Source organism: Alligator mississippiensis, chromosome 1 (assembly GCF_030867095.1).
Source record: "Alligator mississippiensis isolate rAllMis1 chromosome 1, rAllMis1, whole genome shotgun sequence".
NCBI lineage: Eukaryota > Metazoa > Chordata > Crocodylia > Alligatoridae > Alligator > Alligator mississippiensis.
In genome coordinates, this window is record NC_081824.1 from 87,772,646 (window position 1) to 87,798,948 (window position 26,303).

The following is a 26,303-nucleotide window of genomic DNA, read 5'->3' on the forward strand; positions in this document are numbered from 1 at the left end:
GACGAGGTCGAATGGTCACAAACTACTTCAAGATCGTTTTAGGCTGGACATAAGGAAGAATTTCTTTACTGTCCAAGCCCCCAAGGTCTGGAACAGCCTGCCACTGAAGGTGGTTCAAGCGCCTTCATTGACCACCTTCAAGATGAAACTGGATGCTTATCTTGCTGGGATCCTATGACCCCAGCTGACTTCCTGCCCTTTGGGCAGGGGGCTGGACTCGATGATCTTCCGAGGTCCCTTCCAGCCCTAATGTCTATGAAAATCTATGAAATCTATGAAATATTTGAGATTTTGAATTTTGATTTTTTTAGTTTTTACAGTTTTCAAGGAATGAGAAAATCCCACCTACCTCTACTAATTTATACATTTGTATTAAAATATACATAAAGATTTTTTCACAGCTCACAAGGACTTTCATTTTTTTTTACATCTTACACGATAAGTTTGCATTGTATAGTATTCTTCTTAGAAATTTCCAATTTACATTTACTTTTGAAAGATCATGTTATGAAACATCTCACTAAAGGTAATGTTTTGGGGTTTTTTTTAATACTACAGCTACTGTGTTGTAGAGTAGTGTATTTTTTATTAAATGCATTTATTAAACGTGCCTTATAAATTAAGCAACCCAAAAGAGTCAGCTTGTATATAGTTGTCTGCTATCTAGACTGAATGAAATTCCATTACAACACTTCATTTTATTTTAAAATTTAAAAATCCAAAATCTTTTGAATTATTTGGCATATATTGTTAAAAACTAGAGTATTGAACTCTGTGAAAGCCTAACTCATGTGAGGAGCTCCACTGGCAGAAGTATTATAGTTTGTGTGAATAAAACATTAAACCATAAACGCATTATTTTAAGTATGGATAACAAAATCTTAACATGGCAATTAAAACAAAAAAGCCAACAGTCTCTTTAAATTACATAAAGGGGAAATATCCACTTGCTGAAAATACTTGGTTTTAAAAAGGAAAATCTTCATGCGTTACCTCTTCCTATTCAGGCTAAAAACTTGTGTGCTAAAGTTTCAGCTGTATGCAAATTAAAATGGATGAGTTATGGGACTCTTCAAAATGGGGGTTATATTGGAAATGCTGACAGACCCTTATTAAAGCTGCCAGGTGCCAGTAGAATGAAGTGCTGTTAACCCCTATGAATGCTGAGGCAGGGATTTTGGACTGTATGCATTTTGTAAAGTTACCCTGGAGAATTTATTTTATTATTCATTGAATCTTGTGTCTGGTGCAGTGATTGCATCTGGTGCCATTTTTCTTACCTTACTTTGTGGTTATTTTTTATCCTTGTATAAAATGGAAAGGACTCTAAAACATCAGCAAAGCTTGAGCTCATGCATCTAACCCATCCTGTGTCAGTTGGAAACTGAAGATTGGTACTGTATTGGTAGAAGAAAACCATAAGCCTCTCTCCTTTCCTCATCATTATACTGTATGTAGTGAAAGCTAGATTTTTTCTACAACCAGAATATAATCAGAAATCCCACATGGTGTCAGCTATTAGGTTACTACCAAAAAAATTTAAGTAATTGGCAGTTCTTAGTAAAGTATATGCTGTCCTCTAGGCATCACTTGTAACAATATATAGCTGCCTGAATCTTCAATCACATCATAACTTTAGAATTAAGTTTGAGAGCTGAAAATGTGAGAAAGTTAAAATTTGGTTTCCATGTACTTTTTTAATGTAAATATGTTCATTAGTGTTCTGTGCTCTCCTAAATAACAACTTTTAACTTGATGCAGGAGAACAGAATGTACTGTGGCTGATGTTTTTTGAAGGGTTTTTCTATATACTTATTTAATAAGGCATTGAGAAGCACTATTAACATCCCTGCTGTTAAGAAAAGTATAGCATATGGTACTAAGGACTCTTGATTGATATTAGAGATCCATAATAAAACTATTAGTATTCAATTGCCAAAATAATCACATTTTTAGATTACTTTCATTTTTAAGCAGCTTACAGAATTCCACCCAATCAATACTTGGGACAAATAAGTAATTTGTTAAAGAGTACATTTCAAATTGAGTTGAGTACAGCTGCATTGACAACATGGCTGCAGCATTGGCTTTTTGATGTCACTTAAAAATGAGAGGAATTGTTTTTTGAATGATGCAAGGACAGTTTTCTCTTAATAACCTCTGTGCACAAGACATGATATCATGGTAATATATTAACAAAAAAGTTAATATACTATATGATTGACACTCTGTGCTTTCAATTCTTACAGGAAGAGCCATATGTGATGTTTAAGAAGTCTGACAAACCTTTGTATGGAAATGATCGATTTGAAGGATATTGCATTGACCTCCTCAGGGAACTATCTACCATCCTTGGATTTAACTATGAAATTAGGCTTGTGGAGGATGGAAAATATGGAGCCCAAGATGATGCCAGCGGACAGTGGAATGGAATGGTTCGGGAACTAATTGATCATGTAAGTACCTTTATGAAAGCTTTGCAGCTATATTATTCTCATTCTGCTTTCAATGATATTTACTAAATTTATCAAGGTTATCAATTATATTTTATATAAGGATAGACTGCAGTAATAGTATGTGACAATAACAACTTTATGATAAGAAAATTTGTACATTGAAAATAAATGACTTTTTTTTAGTCTTAATATGTCTTTTTAAATATAGGCTATTTTTATGCATCACTGTTTTGTCTTTTTAACACTGTTTCTTTCTAACCAAAGATGTTTACTCTTTGATGGATTATTTCCAAATTAAAATGTAGAACAAATAGCATTAAGAATGATTTCTTAAGAATAAATATAGTTTTCATGTAAGAAGAAATATGATAACTACTTAATCATTCAGCAATAATTGTCCCTTCATTGATGATAAGAAACTTTATACTATAACCTTTAAAATATGTAGTATTCTTTATCATGAACATAAAACTGAGCAGACCCTTTTTGTCTCTTCATAACATAACCTATAAAGTCCAGTCAGCAAGACAGAAGTTTCAGTGCAGGCAGAAGCAGCAGGGTAATTCAATGCAAATCAAAACAGATACCATTATAGGCAATTGTTTGTAACTAATCCAGGCATCCCTTCAATACAGCCTTTAAAACATACTTTCTCAGTTGGTGGTGCCAATGAATTCACTCTCTTAGGAATGGAGGTTAGTCTGTTTGAAAATTATGGAATTGTATCTGGTGTCTTTATTTTGTCACATTTGCATTTATTTGGGCAAATTGTTCAATATCAAGACATCTGATCAAAGACACTTGGAATAAAACAAATGCTTTATGCATCAATATGAATAAAATAAAGAGAGATTATTCTGCACCTAGCTAAAGTCATATTTCTTCAAGATGGCATTGGCATAAAATGCCTGAGCAACCTGCAGCTAAAGCAGCCAGTTACCTTGCTGCCATTTGTTCTAAGAACTCATGAGAACAGGTTCCAATTAAAAAAATAAGGTTATGAATATTAGTTGAATAGCTTTCTCTGAAGTTATAAGTAAGTAACTGCTGTTGCAATATGTATTAATTACATCTCATTTAGCATTTTTTTCAAACATGCTTGTGTATATATCAGTGTGAAATTGATGGTTGTAAACTAATGACATCTACTTAAGTTAATTATCCCTGATTGGGAGTAGGCACTGTACAAGCATTTCTTCTATAATTCTTTTGAAAGCTTTTTTAGTCTCACTTTTTGGTACATACCCTACTCCATTCTTCTCCATTTCTTGAGGTGGTTATGGTCCTCTAGGACCTACACTGAGATTATCAAAAATTGTACACATTTGAATAATTCTAATACTAAAATCCTAGTATTAAAATATAAACATAGCTGTAATCATTCCATAACCTTTGGTTCAGTTTTATTATATCCAGAATTGATTTTTCTCATATTTCAAGTTTAATTTATAGATGCATAGATGGTAAGGCTGGAAGGGACTTCAGGAAGATTGCATTAGTAAGGGAAGACAACTGGGGTCAGCTGACCCCAGCAAGGTGTCTGTCCAGTCTCCTCTTGAAGATTTCCAGGGTAGATGATTGTACCACCTCTGGAGGGAGCTTATTCCACAGCCTGGACACTCTAATTGTGAAGAAGTTTTTCATAGTGTTGAGCCTAAAACAGTCTTCCAGGAGTTTGTGGCCATTACTCCTGATTTTCCCCAAGGGTGCCCTGGTGAACAGTTGTTCACTGAGCCCTTGATGTATTCCCCTGATGTACCAGTAAGTTGCTACCAAGTCTCCTCTCAGCCTTCTCTTTTTCAGGCTAAAGAGTCCCAGGTCCCTCAACCTTTCCTCGTAAGGATGCTGTGGTAATCACGTCTCTGATTACCAGTGACCCAAGCTCCATCAATACGCTTCTTATATACTACCTTTCTTTATGGGACAGCTGTTGTAGCATTTTTTCTTGATAAATCTAATATCCAGCAAAGGACATAGAGTTTTTATAAATAATCATAAAGGAGAAGGGGCTCCTGTACAAGAAAGCATCTACAAGAACACTGACAGAAACATTAGGTTTTGTCTTGCATAAAATAGTTTTAAAAATTGGAGTATTTTGTCCTACTGAGGGTAGCATGATTCCATATATCAAGTTGACCTTGTTTTGCCCTTTCTCAAAGTCTTTGATTAGAATGATTGTAGGAACACTAGATGAGATGGAAAGAAATCAGGCTTCTGAAGGTTATTTTATACAATACAGCTATAATCTCATGCCTAATCCTTAGGGTAATTTCATAGGCAATTGTCTGTCTGGACTAGGAGAGCTGCTAGTTGTGCCTTTTTCCACTGTATGGGGGGGACAAAGTGAAGTGCTTATGTTGTATAATTTGGAAGTACTTTTTAGTAACCTGAAAAGTAAATTCTTGATCATCTATTCATAAAATCAGAAAGAAGGAAAAAGTGACTAGGTTACATTAACCGCACTAAATAAATAAATGAAAGGATATTGAATATATATTGTTAAAGGAAAAATACAGAGTTATCTTTAAGATTATAAAGTCTATATTTAAAAACAACCTGTGGCCACATCTAGGTGAGCACAGCCGTGCAGTATGTGGCACCGCAGACACATCTGTGACACCTCATACAACACGTTCAGCTGTTCTCTGCACTGCAAGGGGAGCAGCACGGGGAGGAGGTGTTGACCCCTGGATATCCAGGACCATAGGTAAGGTTTGTCGGGCCAACCTCCCCTACGCCACCTGGGGTAACCTTCTGTGCAGCAGAGGGCACATGACACAAGTGTTCCCTGGGGATAACTAGTGGTGGCACTAGGTGAATTGCTACTAGTTATCCTCAGGGAACCAAATGTCCACAGACATGGATGCAGCTTTTTGGGTGCAAGATAAAGGGAATTCCAAAATTAAATAAAAAGATAAATAATACAGTCAGTGGAAGGCCCAACTTTTCAAACTTTTATCCTAAAGCTAGGCATCAACATTTCCACTGAGTCACTTTGCATAAATACTTAGTCCAAGGGACACTGGCTCAGAGATGTGTGAAATGAAAATTATAGGTTCTCCTTATACCACTGGAAACACATCACTTGTTTAGGTGCTTAAATATACATTTGAGTTTCCTAATACCTGAGAAAAGAGATCTTCCATTTCTCTGTTGTTTTTTTATGACATGTCAAAAAGAAGAGTTCCAATGCTGCACAATTTACTAAATCATTGTTCTCAAACAAGGTGCTCTTGTATCCTGTGGTACTTGAGATCCTTTAAAGGGTGCCACATAATGTTAACACTGTTAGATGTGAACCCCCTACACATGATTCACAAGATAAACCCAGGGATTTCAAATAATAATCTATAGTGTCAAAATATTCTGCCCTGTTGTAGTCGTTTTGAGTTCTTTGCACCAGAAGAATTGCTCTATTATTTTTCCGTAGTCAAGAAATCAGTTAAAGCAATGATCTAGCATTTTTCTGAGATGCACCCTGAGTTTAATGAGGGCTGCCTTGAATCTATAAAAGGTTGAGAACTATTGTACTAGATAGACAAAGACTGAGACAACAGTGTTTGCCATTGTTTCAGCCTATGTGTAATTCCAGTCTGTTTTCCAGTATTCCATCAAGCTTTCTTCCCTCTCTTACTGCTTACATAGTCAGTGTGTTATATAGTGTTTAAATAGTGTTTATCTGTGTTGTATCTTGTAAGTCAAAATTTCCCAAATGGTAACATGCACACCAAATGGTCTACACATGACTGACTGAATATATTGGATCTCCCTCTTTTTTTCTTTCTTTCAAGCAAATGTATTAAAATGAAAAGTGAAAACATGGAGGTGTCTTTTTCCCTAATGTTAATTCCCTGTAACAGCTACAGTATTTGCTTATAGGAAGAAGTCATGGGGTTACTGCTGGAAAGGTGGTTGTCTCCATAATTGCAGATTGGAGGGAGGTAGTTAGCAAGTGAATTCCACTGATATATTCTTCTATATGAAAAATTTGCAAACCCACCGGGGAGGGGGAGTTGTGTATTTGTTTTTTTATGTTATAATCTTATATTTATAGCCCCAAAGTATGGCTAAACAGTTTTCACTGAATAGTTTATTACCCTCCCTGACTGCTTCAGTAGAAAATACTGAAATATTCATAGGAACAGGCACTGGGACTTAGTTGTCTCCATCCCAGGTGAATCCCATATAAGACAATCTTAGACTTGTATTCTTTCTTTCCCTATCTCTGTACTAGTGGATATTTTATTTGAGTTCTTAATGCAAAATGAAACTGCTTCAATAGGAAAGACTGAGAGAGCTTCATCACAGAACACCCTGTATTGTGGTGCTTAGGTCACTCTCTTGGGAAATGGAAGAACTTAATTTAAACCCGTTCTCTTCCTGTTTTATACCAGAGATTTGAATCAAGTTCTCAACTATCATGTGAGTATCCTAAATGAGATGTCACTACTTGGTCCTTGATTTTGTGGTCCCTTGGTGATGCTAACCCTAGCTAGCCTTTCACTTTCAAATTCCATTTTCTTTTATTTCAAATATTAAAGAACTAAACATTTTCAGTAACTTGTTCATTTGATTCACTGAAAATTTTATTTAGGTAGTATCTTTTTTGTTGTTGTTGTTCAAACGGTGCTAGGTGCAGGTGTTAGGAACTTATTTGTTTATTGGGGGCAAACTACTATTATATTGAAGTCAGTAGTAGGCTTTCAGGTTCCTAAATTGATTTTAATTAGGCCATAAACTCTGAAGAGCTCAGGTTCTTGATGATTTGTGCTAGGATCATTGCATGTTAGGGTTGTAGAATAAACTGTGTGAAGTGATATTGTATTATTTAAGAAATTGTGTGTATGTATGCGAAAGTGCTCATGAGCAGGTATGTCCACTATTTATCTGTATTAATATTGGATACTGGCACTCTATAGTTAGATAATACAGTAAAATAATTTACTTTACTTTTCTTATAATAGAAGCCCTTCTGTGCAACCATTTAAAAGCATTCTTAGTTGGTAGGTTTTTGAAACAGTGAGGCAAATATCTGCAGTTTTGTAGTTTCTGGCAGATATGTATTAAAGTGAGAAATCCATTGGGAACTAATTCACTATTATTATGTGCTATTTAAAAAAATGCAGTTGTTGTTTCTTGGCTTTCAATGTACATGATTTCCCCACATAGTTCTTATGGAACACAAAGCTTATGCATTACAAGTTGTATTATCACTAGCAGAGCTTTTATGATTCATAAATCATTATAGAAAAGCTTCTTTAACTACTTTCCTTTTAGATCATGACTGCTGTTTTATTATGTACAAGTATTACAATAAAACATTTGTTTCTTCAGAATTGTTCAGGTTCAGCAGGTATTTTCAACTTGGAGGAAAGAGCAAGACTTGTACATGCAGTGGATAGTTAGATAAACAGATGTAATTTAGTGAGAATTAACCTCAACTACTTGTCAGTGTATGTGCTTTTTGAATTTGTTAAAATTAACATCTTCAGTCACTTTTCACTACAGGATATTTGAATTGATAATAGCTCCAACATTATTTTCTTTGTTCAGTAATCTAAAATATTTTAGATGTTTGTGTAATCAATTTAAAGTGGTCTGGAATAAACCTTAATTAATTAGTTTTCTGTAATTCTTGAAGTTATTTATGCCCAGGAATAACTTGGCTCAGAGAGCTGCTTAGCTGCTGAAGTCAGGCAGCTACCATATTGACTCAAATATAAGAAAACTCCCCTGCCCCTCCAATCAGCATGGAGAAAATATTTCCTCACCTTATATTTGCATACAAGAAAACCTTATTGAATACACTGTCTTTCATTAAACTGTTGCCAGAAGTGGCATGTGCTCAGCAAATGTAACCAACTCTATGAAGATGATTGAATGCAACCCACACTGAGCATGCCTGTAAAACGTATGGCCCATATTAGGTAAACATATTGATGGGAACTTACCACAAGGCTACATTAGTGCATCCAATCTAAATAAGACGCAGTGCCCATTGCACTCATTTCCCCTCAGTACCAACTCTTTTTCAACTCGTGGTGAACTCATGGTGAACCATACATTTCAACTTCCTCTTCACTCTGACAGCTGAGCTGTGCCTTACTTTCCCATTTCCGATGATTCCTGTTTCTTTACAAGCCTTAGTTGTCTGGTAACATCACCAAACTTCTGTACAGAGGAGAGGCTCTGTTGCCCTTTCTCTTGGCCTATTGCATGTGATTGGTGTGGCCCTGCCCACCATGAAGTGGTGGTGGAGCCGGTTGCTCTGTGCCTCATCTGTGTATAAATTTTTGGAGGATCCCAGAACATCTGGTTCCAGTGATGCGTATGTGTTGGGGAGTTGGGGAGGGGGCATAATTAGTATATGGATCCTTTGTGGAGGGTGTATCTGGAGTTCAAATACATACTGAGTGGTGCTGAATTGCAGGGATCACTGTGGCTTATAACATTGTTGACTCTGCTGGGGCCTGGCTCAATGAACTATATCATAAATCATGCTGTTTTTGACTTTGGACTATTATCAGGCATAGTTTGTATTGTGTATAAGTAGGTACAGAATTGCTGCTCGAATGTGGGTTTATGGAGTACTTGTACTGAAACTTGCAACAGTTTGCAAAAAAAGACTAAATGCATGAATTCTGGATGATTTAAGTCTATGGGTACCCAGAGTAATTTGTTTTTATGCAGATCACTATAGGTATGTCTATTTCAAAGTTAGTGTTTTTTTGGCGTCTTACATTTTAACAGAGCTTGAGCAGGGTCTGACAGTAAGGACGTGGAGGGGGCTGTACAAGGAAGAACCTGAGGTGGGTGGGGAAGAGGGCAAAGGGGCCACCTGATGCCCCCAAACACTATTTTCCCTGGTGTAACAGTAGGAGGGGGACAGATTCAAGACAAACCTCTGATAATTAGTTTGCATACCTGGAAACTTTTAACAAATGTACAACATTTCCATATAAACAATCTGATTATTAGGGGGTCCTTTTAAATTCAGGGTTGTCTTAGGTTTGAGTAAATATGGTATGTAACTTCTTGTTTGATAGTAAGAAAAAACCAAAACAAAAAAACCCCCTTTATATGAAAGAATGTTATGAATAAGTTTTTCTCGACTTCTCCCCTACTCTCCTCCTCCCCACACCAAAGTCAATTTGATTGTATTATCTGAACTTCTGTAAATTTCTTAATTCTTAAAAAATCCTTATGTTCAGATTGTGTTCTTCCTTTAAAAGATTTCCAGGGTGCCAATCCTTCTCCCAATCTTTATGCTCAGTCAATGTCTGGTACAGTCTTGGCCTGGTAATTTCCATGCAGAAGGACAGGGAGTTTAATTTTCAAAGAAATGCTGGAGGATTTAGCCATGTATGTCATATTAATAGAAGTCTCAGCTGGGGAAGGATAGGGGAAGGACTGTTTAGCAGTAACAGACAGGTAGAAACCTTGTAGGATACAAGACAAACACATAATAAAAAAGGATAGAGTCTTTGACTCCACTCCCTTTCTGCAGCATCTAGCTCATGTGGCACCATGGCAATCAATGCACTGTGTGATCCATCAGTACTCCTTGCAATTTGTCTATTTTACAACTTATTCACTCTTTCCTAGTGTAGACACTGATTCCATGGAGAGATTTTTCAAAAGCACAAATGACAGCTAGCCACCTAACTCTCACTAATTTTCCTCTGATTCATCTCCAGGGATATTCCTTCACATATTATTGCACACAGAGCATTACTGTTAGTTAATTGTTAAAATATTTTCCTAAACATGACTCATTGAAATTGTATTATTTTCATATGATAATAATTTCATTTTAAGTAAAGTATAACATGATCTCACTCGATAAGTTTTTCTCAAACTGGCTTTTATTTTTTAATGTATTTTATCAGTTTATCTTGGTAATGTTTTTGCAGTACACCCTAATTTCTCATTTAAGGTTGTGATGGTGCTCTTGAGATTATGCTTCAAAAACAGACAATGGTATTTCATGTTTTATCTAGCCAGCAAAGCATAGAAGGAATAAAAAAGTGACTCAGCTGAAGAAAAAGTAAATTATTTCCTTTATGAATTGAGTTACTGAGTAGATCATCATGAATCTGAAAAATTCAGGCCTATGAGAGAGTAACTTGGTTGTTTCTACAATGATAACCATTTAGTGCATGAGAGGTAGTAATTTTATACTTACTACATAAGGATAGTAAGTATTTTGGGTTACAAAGAAACCACCACTGAGTTAGCAAAAGGAAAAAAAGACCTCTGAGAAATGACATTAATACAGATTCAAAAATAGAAGATTTATGCCATGTCTTCAGTATACTCAACTACATTTTAAATGTTGAGCACGTCAGTTTATCCATTCCTCTCATCACTGATGATGATTGAAAAGTAATCAACTTGCATTGTATGCTGTGAGTTAGGTTCATCATCCAAGATTTCAAATCATCTACTTTTCCTTTTTAAAAGAACCTCCTGCATCTGTCTTTTGCATATCTAATCCTATCACATTAATGAGGAATGACATTATCAATTTAAATAGAGAAATTTTGGTTTTCTCCTATTTTAATGCATCATCCAAGTGGCCAAAGAAAGACAAACCAACTAATGATTTACAACATGGACTAAAAATGTGATCAAACAATGTAGCTGATATATCAGAAAATATGAATAGTTGGTAGTATATTATGATGTAAAAGTGACTTTAGCTACCATCTCTGGTAATGAATCTACCTTTCTTTTCCTGGCCTGTCTTTCTCCATCTAAACCAGGTTCAGGCTTGCAGTCTAACTGTCAACTTCAGCTGAATGTGACCAAAACATAGGTCAGTTGCTTTCATTTTCTTCTATTCACCCATTTCTGGTCACTGTTGACAATGCCAGCATGCTCCCATCATTCAGGTGCCTAACACAGCACTCCTCTTAGACATGTTCCTTTCCCTCCTTCTTCACATAAAAAACTGTATTAAAATCTTGTGATTATAGTATACAATGTCTCTGAGAATCAGGTTCCATATTCAGTTCAGGTAGAAATGGAAAGGAGGGATGGGGGAATTTCTTGTCTCCACTTCACTATTGTAGCCCTTTGTCTTTGACTTCCCAAACATACCATAAAGAATCATCTTCTTGGGCTACTGATCTGATGTGATCTCTCTCTTGAGTCTCTATATTGAACTCCAACTTCTACATTTGATCAAGTTCAATCTTCTTGCCTAAGCTTTCAAAACCTTCCAGAACTCTGCCAAACTTTTGATTAGGTCTGGTCTCTTGTCATATTGTCCCATCACTGCATTACGTTACAACCCATAACACAGATTTTTCTCATGTCAGCTATCCTGAGTTGATTAAGACTATTAACTGGTTGAAATTCCACCTCCCACCCCCACAACCCAAAAGTCTTGATAAAAAACATGGATATTCAACAGAAAAACAAAAACATAACCATTAAACAACTTGAAGATAAAATCTGATTATGCTTTTCTTTGTAAGTTTTCTAAAAAAATTTGTAAGAATTTGAAAAAGTAAGCATTTATGAGAGAATTTTGGTGCTGTCAAAAAATTAGTTTTTCAGTGGAAAGGAGTTTCAACAGAGCTAGGAGATGCAATAGCTGATGTGGGGATGGCAGTGTCATTTCACAACAATTTTCAACTTGAGAAAGTATTTGTACCATGTTGAAATGAAAGCAAAATGTTTTAAACTTCTTTTATTTGTAAAAAGAATGTTGTAGACATATTGATTTATGGGCTGAAAATGTCAGATGTTAAATTGAGGGCTCTCTCTTGTATGTACTCTCTTTCTCTCCTGTCAGTATTCACCAAATAGCTTGGAATCTTGGAAGCTATCCTTTGAAAAGCCTTAGCAAAACTGATATATCTCTATTAATGGTTTTGCTTTGATAGAACTTATTTCAAGGAAAAGCATTCCCTTCAAAAATATTCTGCTCACTTCTACTAATTATAAGCACCTCTTCACTTTAATTCTACTTCTACCTGGAAAGCCAAGGCTGCAACTGAACTCCAGCTAGCTTTGAGCATCAAGGACAATAAAAAGTCCTTTTTCAGATATGTGGGGAGCCGGAAGAAAAGCAGGGGCAACGTTGGACCCCTGCTGAACCAGATGGGGCAACTGACAACTGACACCCAGGAAAAAGCCAACCTATTAAATAGGTACTTTGCGTCGGTCTTTCATCAGCCCCATGGGACGCCCATGCCCGCTACTGGGCCGGGAAGTCTGGGTGAGGGTGATCCCCTGCCCTCCATTAATGCTGACTTCGTGAAGGAACATCTTGAGAAGCTGGATACCTTCAAGTCAGCCGGCCCTGACAATCTTCACCCCAGGGTACTCAAGGAGCTGGCGAGCATCATAGCCCAGCCTCTAGCGTGGATCTTTGAAAATTCTTGGCACTCTGGTGTAGTGCCCGAAGACTGGAAGAAGGCCAATGTGGTGCCTATCTTCAAGAAAGGGAGGAAAGTGGATCCGGCTAACTATAGGCCCATCAGCCTGACTTCTATCCCAGGGAAGATCTTAGAAAAGTTTATTAAGGAGGCCATCCTTAATGGACTGGCCGACGCCAACATCTTAAGGGATAGCCAGCACAGGTTTGTTGCGGGTAGGTCTTGCTTGACCAATCTCATTTCCTTCTACGACCAGGTGACCTATCACCTGGACAAGGGAGATGAGATTGATGTCATATATCTTGACTTCAAAAAAGCCTTTGATCTGGTGTCCCATGATCGTCTCTTGGAGAAACTGGCGAATTGTCACCTTGGGTCCTCCATGATCCACTGGCTGGAAAATTGGCTCCGGGGTCGGACCCAGAGGGTAGTAATTGATGGAAGTCACTCATCGTGGTGTCCTGTGACCAGTGGGGTCCCCCAAGGCTCTGTCCTTGGACCCATACTGTTCAACATCTTCATTAATGATGTGGACACTGGAGTCAGAAGCGGACTGGCCAAGTTCGCCGATGACACCAAACTTTGGGGCAAAGCATCCACACCAGAAGACAGGCGGATGATCCAGGCTGACCTGGACAGGCTCAGCAAGTGGGAGGATGAGAATCTGATGGTGTTCAACGCCGATAAATGCAAGGTTCTGCACCTTGGGGAAAAAAAACCCGCAGCATCCTTATAGGCTCGGCAGTGCTGTGTTGGCTAGCACTATGCAAGAAAGAGACTTGGGGGTCATCGTTGACCACAAGATGAACATGAGCCTGCAATGCGATGCTGTGGCTAGTAAAGCGACCAAAACGCTGGCTTGCATCCATAGGTGCTTCTCAAGCAAATCCCGGGACGTCATTCTCCCCCTGTACTCGGCCTTAGTGAGGCCGCAGCTGGAGTACTGCGTCCAGTTTTGGGCTCCACAATTCAAAAAGGATGTGGAGAAGCTTGAGAGAGTCCAGAGAAGAGCCACGCGCATGATCAGAGGTCAGGGAAGCAGACCCTACGATGACAGGCTGAGAGCCCTGGGGCTCTTTAGCCTGAAAAAGCGCAGGCTCAGGGGTGATCTGATGGCCACCTACAAGTTTATCAGGGTGACCACCAGTATCTGGGGGAACGTTTGTTCACCAAAGCACCCCAAGGGATGACGAGGTCGAATGGTCACAAACTACTACAAGATCGTTTCAGGCTGGACATAAGGAAGAATTTCTTTACTGTCCGAGCCCCCAAGGTCTGGAACAGCCTGCCACCGGAGGTTGTTCAAGCGCCTTCGTTGAACACCTTCAAGATGAAACTGGATGCTTATCTTGCTGGGATCCTATGACCCCAGCTGACTTCCTGCCCTTTGGGCGGGGGGCTGGACTCGATGATCTTCCGAGGTCCCTTCCAGCCCTAATGTCTATGAATCTATACTTAGCATCCCATTTCTACAATGAAGTCTGCAAGAATTATGTAATGATACATATATCATTATTGATCTCTATATTTATACAAAGAAAATATTTCTTTACTACCACACTTTGGATTAATTTTCACTGGTGAACTGCATACTCCATTTTACAATGATACTGTATATTCTCTATGCCCTTTCGGGCACATCTCCATTATTTCTGCACTGCTGCTGCTTGAAGCACTCACTCTCAAGTATATTCCACCCACCTGTGAGTAGTCACAAATACTAAACACAGAAATGCAGTTGAGTGGCTTTCCCCTATGGCTGCTCTTGAGATGTCTGTCCCCAGTGCCAGGCATGCAGTGTAGACATTGCCTTAGTTTTATCATATCTGCAACTGGGAATGACATCTTTAGTGCAGGAACTCTGGGTATCTCTGCAATGTTCTGGAGGCTGTTGCTGAAAAATAAATCCCACTTACATGTTCTTGCTCTTCATAGTCAAAACTTGGAACTGAGGGGGTGGGGATGCCCATATTTTGCACTTCTGTTGAAAACCCTGTCCTTGAAGTGTTTGCGAGATGCGGGGGGAGGAGGCAGGGCGGAGAGAGGAGAGGCATCTCCAGATCATTCTCACCATTTCAGCACTGGGTAGTGGCAGAAGGACTGAGTTAATTTTTTTGCTGGCAGCCTTGAAAGCAAGGTGGAACCAGTAGAGACATACCCTTTAGTGCATGTTTGACAACATGCTTGGCACTATAAAGTAGTAGGCAAGCCCATTTTTTTCACCTTGCTTGTTTTAAACAAAAACAAATTCAGAGTAAAATTTCTTCCCAGTGGGGCCTCATTTTTATCTGCAAAATGAACTTAATGCTTTGCAAAGATAGGCCCCTTTTTGTTTGTCTAACTTTTTGTGAACAAGTATTGTGTGAACAAGTATTATTCATATGACCATATTTAGTTTAATAATAGATGACACCCCAGTAACTAAATTCTATACATTGAAAATGTATATATTTGTTATAATTTTCCAGGTATTGAATTTAATTATTGAAGTTTAGCTTGAATTTGTTCCTCTCCCACTGCTACAATTGGTCAGGCTGCAGTTGGAGTACTGTGCCCAGCTCTGGGTGCTGCACTTCAGGAGGGATGTGGACAACATTGAGAGGGTCCAGAAGAGAGCAACTAGCATGGTCAAGGGGCAGTGGGTCAGGCCCTATGAAGAGAGGCTGAAGGGCCTGAATCTATTCAGACTCCACAAGAGAAGGCTGAGAGGGGATCTGGAGGCCATTTACAAACTCACCAGAGGGGACCAGTGGGAATTGGGGGAGGCTTTGTTCCCCGGGGCACCTCTGGGGGTTACTAGGAATAATGGCCACAATTTGTTAGAGAGAAGGTTCAGGCTGGACATCAGGAAACATTACTTTACATTTGGGGCTGCCAGGCTCTGGAATGGGCTCCCAAGGAAGGCAGTGCTCTCTTCTACCTTGGGGGTCTTCAAGAGGAGGCTGGACAGATATTTGGCTGGGGTGTTATGACCCCACACTTGTTCCTGCCTGGGGCAGGGGGTTAGACTTAATGATCTGTTTAGGTCTCTTCCAACCCTAAGCACTATGAAACTATGAAACTAAGGGAAAATAAATCTTAGGGGTGTCAGGTGGCCCCTTTACCAACTTCTTCCCTCTGTAGTCCCTTTCCCCTCTCCTTACTGGTCTCCCTGAGCACATGGAAATAAGGGGCAAATTTAAAAAACACTGTCTCCTAATTAAAATACTCCAGCATCACTTCACCGTCATGTGTATTAACCCCACCCCCTGTTTTAAAATAGCCATAGTGGTGCTTTAATTAAAGATAATTTGACAAGCTTTAGTTAAAGTTCCCCTATGGCCATTTTAAAGGAGGCGGGGGTGGGCGGGAGGTTAATACATGTGACAATGAGGCAATGCTGGAGCATTCTAATTAGAATGCAATTAATCAAGAATCAAGTCTGCTCAGATGTGTTCTTATTAGAATGTGAACCAGCACATCTATAGGCACCTAATTAGTCTACTGTGCAGTAAACACATTGTGTAGATGCATCCACATTTGGAGGTGCTTTAACTAAGGCTCATCTAATCAGTCTTAGTTAAAGCAGCACTGTGGCCATTTTAAAATATGGGGCGCTTAATACAAGTGATAATGAGCCATTTTAATTGGAGTGGCTGTTGGGAAACTGCTCTAATTAAAATGGCCCCTCCCCACCCTCAAGCATGCATATAGCTGTGTAGTAAATGTTGTGTGTCTGTAGCAATGCACATATGGACTGAAAAACAGCCTAAACCTGTAACAGAATAGAAGATAAGTGCACAAAGAGTGGTTTAAAAATGGAGTGCAAAAATAGCGCAGATAGATTGGTGAAACCTAGTCTAAAATAAATCTTGATGGATGTAGTATCAGACTTAACAGGTTTAGGTTAGACCAAACTATCAAAATTCTGTATCAGATCCCCTATTAATTCATGTTAGGTCACTGTCCATCAGCATCACAGGGTCCTATGCAATTCCTCCCCACTCTTGAAGGGTGATGACCTAGCACTTGCCAAATGCTCAGTTGTTCTGGGCGGTCACAGACCCAAGTCAGCACAGATGTAGGCAGGGGGAAGGGGCAGCAGGGAGGAATGGAGGCTCAAGCTGGGCAGTGGGAACAGGAACACTCCATAGAAGGAAGGTTTGGGTTCTTCAGAGCTTGGCACCAGCGGCAGCTGAGGGACCCAATTCTTTCTTCTATGGAGTGCTCCTATCCTTGCTGCCTGATACAAGTTTCCTGGGCTGCCCAGCATATCTTGCCAGCTACCGCTGGTAGCAAGCTCCAGCAATATGTGCTGGGCAGTCCAGGAGACTTGTGCCACGTAGTGGGGAGAGGAGAGCTCTGTACAATGAAGGATCGGGCCTCTTGGAACCCAATCCTTCCTTCTATGGAGCCAGGCCACCCTGATTGGCTATCAGGCACATTCTGAACCCCACTGTCATCACCACAGACCCTCCCCTGTGCTCAGCCCTAGGGTTCCAGGAAAGGCCCAGAGGAGATCATCATGGAACTCCCGGCAGCCGGGCCAGCAGCTAGGAGCGGTGTGTCATGGTGCCCTGCTTTGGGGATCTCCTCTAAGCCTAGGACTGGGTGCAGGCAGGGTTCCAGGTGACAGCAGGGGACTGGGAGTATGTGTCTGACAGCCAGTCAGGGATGGCCTCCATGCAGCTGCACTTGGCTGCCCTCAGCAATCTCTGGCACACTGGGTCTGCATGCCCCACCTCTCCCAAAAGGCGAATGTGTGTTGTGTTTCCTCCCAACCCAATCTATGCAATTTAGAGAAGACCAGATAGGTCTGATTGGTTCCACCTTGGGCTTTTTGAATGTCTGTATTTAGCCTCGGTATTAGATAAAATATATCCCCTTCCAGCCTTCCTTAAAAGAGGGATCTGTGTGAAGTGTTTAAATGCTTTTCACTTGTTACAAATAACATTTGTCTTCAGCACAGATAGTGACACATTTTCTCAGCTTTTGAGAACCCTGTTTAACTGGCTTCCTTATTGAGGAAGTTGCTCCTCTGCCACATACACATTTCTAGGCAAATAATCAACTTACATGCCAAGATACTTTTTAGAAAACCTCAAAACTATAGGGACAGGGCCAGTTTTTGGTCATAAAGGCAAAGTTTTTGTTCAGAGGCAATGAACAGAGCTTATGAAATCAAGGCAGTCTCCAGCTATGTAACTATTTAAGTCTTTTTTTGACATCTGAACTCTACAGTTATCACTTGGAAAATGCAATGGAATTAATATGCTACACTTGTTACAAAAGAAAAAAGGTGTTTTGATTGGAATGTCATGCTTACAATACATGTTAGAATCAGTTTGTTATTTTTATCTAACATGAATGCCCAACATTAATTTATTCCAAATGCACTGGGTTTAAGCTCTTACACCAAGAAGTTTTTCCATATCTGTGAATGTAGGATCCTATTCTGTCCCTCTCTTTAACTGTCAGACTTTTGCCTTCTTAAATTTCATTTGGTATGCATGCCAGCCAGTTACACAGTTGTTAAAATATCTGTTGGATTACACTTGCTTTTATCTTTATTCAGTGCTGCTCCCAAATTTTTACTATCGGTAGAGGTAACCAGTTATTTTTCCAAATTCTTTTTCTCTCTCATTAAATATAATATGAACTGATGTCTAGACAGTGACCCCTATTTACCTAGCTATTATTTATCGTACTTAGGTTTTTTTTCTATTTCCTAACTTGTTCTGTGTGTTTGCTTTTTGCTTGATTATCTCTACATCCTTTTCCTGATATTTTAAATATTTCTCAGTATAGTCATGTACCTAACATGAGAAACTACACATCAAAAATAAATAAATAAATAATACTAAATTAAAAAGTAAATAACAAAGCAGAAACCAGCACATGAATTCCCAGTATCATTTTTATCTTTAATTTCCCTATATAGTGAAATAAATTGCTTAAGAAAAGCCTCTCCTGATAAAACTCCAAATCTTTTAATTTAATTTAATTTAATTATAAGGACACAATATTCATTAAAATTATCTTATAGTACAAGGTACAGGAGAGAAAGTAAGCAAAGTTAATAGTATAGTATGAAATTAGGCAGAAGCAGGTCAGTGGCACTTTATGGATTTATTTCTCAAGTAGTTAGTCTCTAAAGTTTCATAGGCAGTAGCTTCTTAGATGTAGGCTCATTCATAGTATCTGACAAAGTAGGCTTTTGCCTATAAAATTGCATTCATTTCTGAAACATTTAGTCTCTAAGGTGCTGCCCTGCCCTGCCTTCAGCCTGACTATATACTAACATGGCTAACTACTTCTCTCAACACACAAATTGGTAGTTGAACATAGGAAAGACAATGGACCTGTCAGTAGTAACAGGAATTAGACATAGAAGAGTGAGCTTAGAAGGAAAGAGAAGAACTTCAAATATTGAGTGATTAAGTTTGTGAATTGTGGCAGGTCTTCGATTTGAGGGCATGGGGGAGGGAGATGATTTGGAGATACAAGACTGGACAGAGGGGAAGGAATTGTTATTTTGGGAGTAATTTACATGGAAGTCAAGCAAGAAAAACTATAATCACCAAGAAAGTTTAGAAAGCCAGACAAGCTCTGGCTCATGTCAGGTTTCATTACAAAATATCCTGTCAACCTATAAAGTTTGCAAACTTTGGATGCAAAGAAGCATTCATTTAGATTTAGGCAGCTTACCTAAACTGAGAGCATGCAGGTTGCTCTCGAGAGTGGTGTAGACCTGAGGAAAGGAACACAGGGCTAGAGGGAGAGGTTAACAGGTCCAGGGTGGATTTGCAGGTCTAAGGGCCTGGCGAGTCAGCAGGGGAGGTTGGTGGGTCTGCGGAGTGGTAAAGTGGGTCACTCAGTTGTTCGGGGGGGGCGTGTTTGGGGGGCTAAAAATAGCCCAGCCACAGTTGGGGACTGGGGTAGGAACAGCATAGCCCCATGGCTATGGTGAATGCATGAGCTTTCCCAACCCCAGGGCTCTGCTGTGAATGTGTACAGGTATTCACTGGGCTGGATTAATCCATTTTACACTGGGTTAATCCAGGTCGATATAAAATTAGTTCCCCTCTGAAGGTGATTTAAACCTTGTGAATGCCTCTATGCCCAGACATTTCGGTCAATCAATGCACCCTATGGACCAGTCAGCTCCTTCCCCCAGCCAGTTTCTATTCACAGAAAATAAATAATATTACAGTAAGGAAATGTAGTACAATAATGTAAGTAATATTATAATAAAGAAACAGGCTTATCATAAAAACTAAACTTAGGTTATCGATCAGTAAATAATATATTATATTTAAAAGTTTAAATAGTATGGATTACATTTGTAGAAAGATTAGATTGGACTATTTCTTAAATGTATTCAAAACCTGGGCTTGATCTGGTATAAAACTGAATTGAGACATTTACAAGGTAATTTTTTAACTAATAAAAAGGACATATAATTATTTCAGTATTTAATCTCAAATGGTTTTGAAGATGATGTTTCCAAGGATGACATTCCAAAAATTACACAGCATGTTGGCAGGCTAGGAGGTACACTGTGGTTATCACTTCTGTATGCTATGCCAGTAAACATGGATGCAGTGCAGAATACCAATGCATTTTAACTTTTACTTTATTTTCTATTATTCAGTGCTATTTAGCATTTATTTTAACTCTTCTTTTGGATTTGTGATACTGGAAAAGCCCTTTTGAAAACTTCTACATGTTTTGTGTATATTTTCAATGTGGTATTTTGTGCTTCAGTATTGTTATTTTCTTGCCTCCTATTTCTTTTATTTTCAAAAATGACAAGTTTTTGTTTTTAATTTAGCTCCTTCCTGATTTATCTTTTTAGCCATTTGAAGGCCATCTGCTCAGACTGCATTTTTATTTCTTGGTATATATTTATTTACCATGCAGATTAACCACTATTGTTTTATGCCTGAACCATTTCTCTTCACTAAAAGTAATTTCCATTAATCATTATCAATTATATTTGTTTAAGCTTCTTTGGCATCCCTCCAACCTTAGCTTTTCTGAAGACATAACTGCTGATCCACATTAGTTAATATTTAAACATATTATGTCCAGTTGATCAAGTTTTTCTAATTATCCTCTTTTACTTATTGTTTCCAGATCAAGCATGGGCAACTACAAGCCTCTGTCTTTTAGTATCTATAACAGATTTTCCACATATGTGTTTACTGATCCAAATATTTTACTAGTTTCCAATTACTACTGTGTTGGCATAGTTTACCTCCTCATTATTATAGCATTTTATTTCAGTGTGAATACTGTCTTGGGGGTCCACAGGATAACTTATTATGATAATTTTTAATATGCCAGAAAAGATCACTGTATTTTTTTGTATTTTTAAAGTATAATTGCTAATGCACTAAGCTTCAGCTTCAAATACTTTGACCTTTTGTTTCCAATGTCATTTGTCCCAACCTGAATGAGCACAGCAGGCATCACTGGAGATTACTCTAGTAACCTTGTCTCTTCCTTTGCTTGTGCCTCTGTTTTTGTTTCCAGCAAACTGTGACTACATTCTTACTCTGTGACTTCTTTCTAGAAAACCTCCTACTGCATATCTGGAAGTAGCAATAAAACTCCTTCAAGCACTGTGTTTAACTAATTCCACATCACTATTTCTGTTATTTTTTTCATTAGTGCAATGAGCAGCCCAAGCATTGGTATGACTGCTAGTAATTACATCCATGCTCCTATTAGTCTCTCGTATTTCAAGGGTTTCTGCAGCTATGTAGCTACAGGAAGGTACCTAATTCTACTACTGGTAAAAGGAAGATGCAAATTGTTGAGGGGTCAATGTCTCAGTGATGAAGGACTAACAAAATACCACACTTAGTTTGGGACATTTTAGGCAGGACCTATATTCTGCCTGTCATGAGGATTATTATCATGCTCCAAGTAAAAATTTTTACAGCCCCTAGGTGCATTGACTTTCATGAAATTTAGGCTTCTAAGTTAATTAAATGCTTTTGAAAATGCCATCCTTTCTTTGTTTCAAGGTGTAAGAAATTATTTCAAATGGTTCATTTAAATCTGTATTGAAGTAGATTTTACTGGTCAGTGTGAACAGGTTTGAACCAAATTTTTGATGCTGGAAGAGACGGATATATATATCATTAATCAAAAGCTCATATAGCCACTTGCTCGCAGGGGTTAAATGACACTCACAGATTCATTCATATCAGTTATATTCAGGGTTGGATACAGATGGGGTGCAGTGGTGCAGCTGAACCACCCTTTCTGACCATGCAGCATTATACTTCATAGACATTAGGGGCTGGAAGAGACCTCGTGAGATCATCAAGTCATCCAAACACCCCTTGAATGAATCCAGAGTAGGTGCTTGCACCTTCTTTGGGGATAGTGTTTTAAGTCCCCAAAAGAAGGTAACATTCACTCCCTCCCTTTCCCGCTGTGCTCAGGGGCATGTCCCTTCCCCTACCCTCCTTTGCCTCCCCTTTCCCCACTCCCTTGCCTCCCACTGCTGCTATCCTGGAGGTGAGGAGAGCTCCAAAGGTGTTCCAGCCAGGCTAGGCAAGGGCTGGGCTCATGTGGGACAGAGGCAGCAGTGACTGAGGTGGATAGATTTCCACTCCCTGCCTGGTTCTTCTGGGTGTTCTCCATCACCTTGGAAGCAGGTGTGGGAAAGGGGGACCACCCCACCACTGCCATTTTCCCTGGCTAAGCCCAGTCCTTATGTAGCGTGTCTGGAGTGACTCAGGGTATGAGGAACAGTGGCAGTGGCAGGCAGGGTGGTAGGAAAGGGAAGGGAAAGTGATATGTGTCTGAGAAGGGTATAGGCATTTTTACCTGCTTTGGAGACTTAAAAAGTACTCAGTAGCTACTCCTGTGGCATGATCTGCCCACCCTAGTAGGAGGGAGAAGGCTGGGAGCAGGGCTGCAGCCTCTCTGCAGCACTGGTTGTTGCTCCAACACCACCTTTGCAAGATCTTGGATCTGCTTCTGGTTATAATATGTAGAAAAAGAAACTCCAGATTTCAGGGCAGTCCTAGGCAGACGCAGTGAAAAATCTCATGATGCACACGAAATTATCAGATAAAAAAGTATGACCAAGAGGCAATATAGTCAAGGCTTTTAAAAGTATGTAGTAATGCAGTAAAGGGAACAAGAGAAAAGACACAGGAACAATCAAACGGCAAGGAAGTAGCATGATTTTGATGCCGAGTAAACAGAAAGCTATGTATATGTAATACTCAACAAAAGGCATTCAGATAAAAGGATTAATCCCCAAAGAGCAAGGGACTCAATAATCAAACTTAAGGAAACATGTATGCTCAATCCCTGATATACTACAGATGGATAGAAAACAAAACTGAAACAGTTTTCCTAATAGCATTAGGAAATACTAAATATTATTACAAAACCTTGCAAGATCATCCCCTATTGAGCTGTATGAAAAATAGTAGATCTTGCTTGACGTTTCTCAAAGGTACTTGTGGGGGTGGGGAGAGTTGGACAGACTGGACCCCCAATGTTAAAACTACCAGGATATCTTTTAGAAGCATGCCATCACCATGGGGGCTGAGCTAGGGAACTAGTGAAAAGATGACAAGAATGGGGAGAAGGTGGTGCAGAGAATAGTTTTATAATTTCATAGTTGGTAGAGTCAGAAGGGACCTAAGCAGATCATATAGTCCGACCCCCTGCCATGGGCAGGAAAGGATACTGCGGTCAAATGACCCCAACTAGGTGGCTGTCCAGCCTCCTTTTCAAGACCCCCGGGTAGGGGCAAACACCACTTCCCTTGGAAGTTAGTTCCAGCTCCTAGCTGCCCTGACTGTGAAGTAGTGCCTCCTGGTATCTAGCCTGAATCTACTCTCAGTCAACTTATGGCCGTTGATCCTTGTTACTCCTGGTAGTGCTTGGGGGAACAGGGACTCTCCCATTGCCTGCCGGTCCCCCTTGGCAAGTTTATAGGCAGCCACCAGATCCCCTCTCAGCCTTCTTTTGTGGAGGCTGAACAGGTTCAGGTCCCATAGCCTTTTCTCGTAGGGCCTGCCCTGCTGCCCCCTGACCATGCGAGTGGCCCTCCTCTGGACCCTCTCAATGCTATCTACATCCCTCCTGATGCGTGGTGCCCAGAACTGGACACAGTACTCCAGCTGCTGCCTGATCAATGTCACATAGAGGGGGAGGATCACCTCCTTGGACCTGATTGTGATGCATCTATGGATACATGACAAGGTGCGGTTAGCTTTCCTGACCATGTCCCCACATTGGCAGTCCATGTTCATCTTGGAACCGATAGTAATTCCAAGATCCTTTTCTGCCTCTGTGCTTTCAAGAAGGGAGTTCCCCAGCCTGTAGGTATGATGCTGCTTCTTCCTCCCCAGGTGCAACACCTTGCACTTGTCTGTATTGAAACCTATCCTATTCTCATCCACCCACCTCTGTAACCTGTCGAGATCTAGTTGTCGCCTGCCCCTCTCTTCTAGCGTGCTCACTTCTCCCCACATCTTAGTGTCATCTGCGAACTTGAACAAGGTGCTTTTCGCCCCCTCATCCAAATCGCCGATGAAGATATTGAACAGTGTGGGCCTGAGGACCGAGCCATGGGGAATCCCACTGCCCACATCTCTCCAGGTCAAAAATGACCCGTCCACCACCACTCTCTTGGTGCAGCCCTCCAGCCAATTTGTGACCCATCTGACTGTGTAGGCATCGACATCACAGATGCCTAATATTTTAATGAGGATGGGGTGAGAGACAGTGTCAAAGGCCTTCCTAAAGTCCAGGAAGACTATGTCCACCCCAACACCTGCATCCAAGGCTTTTGTGACCTGGTCATAGAAGGCCACCAGGTTGGTCTGACAGGACCTACCTCTAATGATCCCGTGTTGATTGCCCCTAAGCATAAACTCCCCTGCTGGCCCCTCGCAGATGTGCTACTGGATAATTTTCTCAAAGAGCTTCCCCAGGACTGAGGTAAGACTAACGGGCCTATAGTTTCCTGGGTCCTCTCTCCTCCCTTTTTTGAAAATGGGGACCACATTGGACCTTTTCCAGTCATCAAGCACCTCACTAGAGCACCATGAGTGATTGTAAAGCTGTGCCAGTTCCCTAAGCACTCTTGGGTGGAGGTCATCAGGACCTGCTGATTTGAACACATCTAGTCCCTCCAGAAGTTCCCTGACTAGGTCCTCACTGACCCTGGGCCCGGCTGTGCCTCCCCTGGGTCCGTCCAGAATCCCAGTGTGGGGGATGTCTCTGTCTCTGCTTAGAAAAATAGAAGTAAAGAATCTGTTAAAGAGATTAGCTTTGTCATCTGGTGCTACCACCAGGTTACCAAGCATGTCCTGCAGAGGCCCCACATTATTTGGCACCTTCTTTTTACACATTATGTATTTAAAAAAAGACTTCTTGTTATCTTTGATCTGGGTCACTACTCCCAGTTCCATCTCTGCCTTAGCCTTCCTAATAGCCCCCCTACAATCTCAAGCCAAGGAGGTATAATCCTCCTTGGTGATGGTCCTTCCCTTCCATTCGGTGTACACCACCTTTTTGGCTTTGAGGCATTTGTGAGTGCTTTTGTTGAGCCATGGGAGCTTTTCAGAACTCTTGCCCCCTTTGATCCATGTGAGGATTTGTCACGCTTAGGGCTTGGAGGATTGTCTCCTTAAGGAATGACCACTCTTCTTGGAGTCCCAACTCCCCTCCCCTCCGGGACCTCAGTGCCTCCCCAACTAGTCTCCTTACCTCATTGAAATCCACCCTCCTGAAGTCCAGGGCTGCTGCCTTGCTGCAGCCCTTTAACACCCTGTGCTGGATGGTAAATTCCAGTAGGCGATGGTCGCGATCACCCAGGTGGTCAAGCACCCGCAGTCCCCTCACCAGGCCATCGCCTGTGGCCAGGACCAGGTCCAACAAGGCATTTCCACTGGTGGGACTGTGCATCTCCTGGGTTAGGTGGAGGTCCTGTAACTTGGCTAGGAATCTACGTGAGTGGTCAGACCTGGCTGACTGCTCTTCCTAGCAGATGTCCGGGTAGTTTAGGTCACCCATGATGACCATGTCCCTTGACTTAACTGCCTCTGCGAGCTGACCTGAGAATTCCCAGTTCAGCTCTTCTCCCTGGTTAGGTGGCCTGTAGTAGACCCCCACCATTAGGTCCCTTTCCCACTGACCCCCTTGTATTCTGACCCAGAGCACCTCTGTCTGCCCTACCTCAGACCCAGTGCTGTTTTCAGAGGATGCATATTGCTCTTTGACGTAGAGTGCCACACCCCCACCTTTCCTCCCTGTTCTATCCTGCCTATACAGCCTATAGTCCTTGATGTTTACCACCCAGTCATGCATTGGATCCCACCAAGTTTCAGTGAGCCCCACTATGTCTGGGTTTGTGTTAGCTAGCAGGAGGGCAAGTTCCTCCTGCTTGTTCCCCCTACTGCGAGCATTAGTGTAGAGGCATTTAAGGCCTCTTGAG

The 26,303-nt window shown here is 40.4% G+C and overlaps 1 protein-coding gene across 1 annotated transcript in view; it reads left to right on the forward strand.

The window, feature by feature from the left end:
• GRIK2 (glutamate ionotropic receptor kainate type subunit 2) overlaps positions 1 to 26,303 on the forward strand; it is a 687,728-nt gene that overhangs the window by 389,616 nt on the left and 271,809 nt on the right. Inside the window, exon 11 of the mRNA XM_014611075.3 lies at positions 2,250 to 2,456. Coding sequence (XP_014466561.1) covers positions 2,250 to 2,456 — 207 coding nt within the window. The remainder of the gene's footprint in view (positions 1 to 2,249; positions 2,457 to 26,303) is intronic.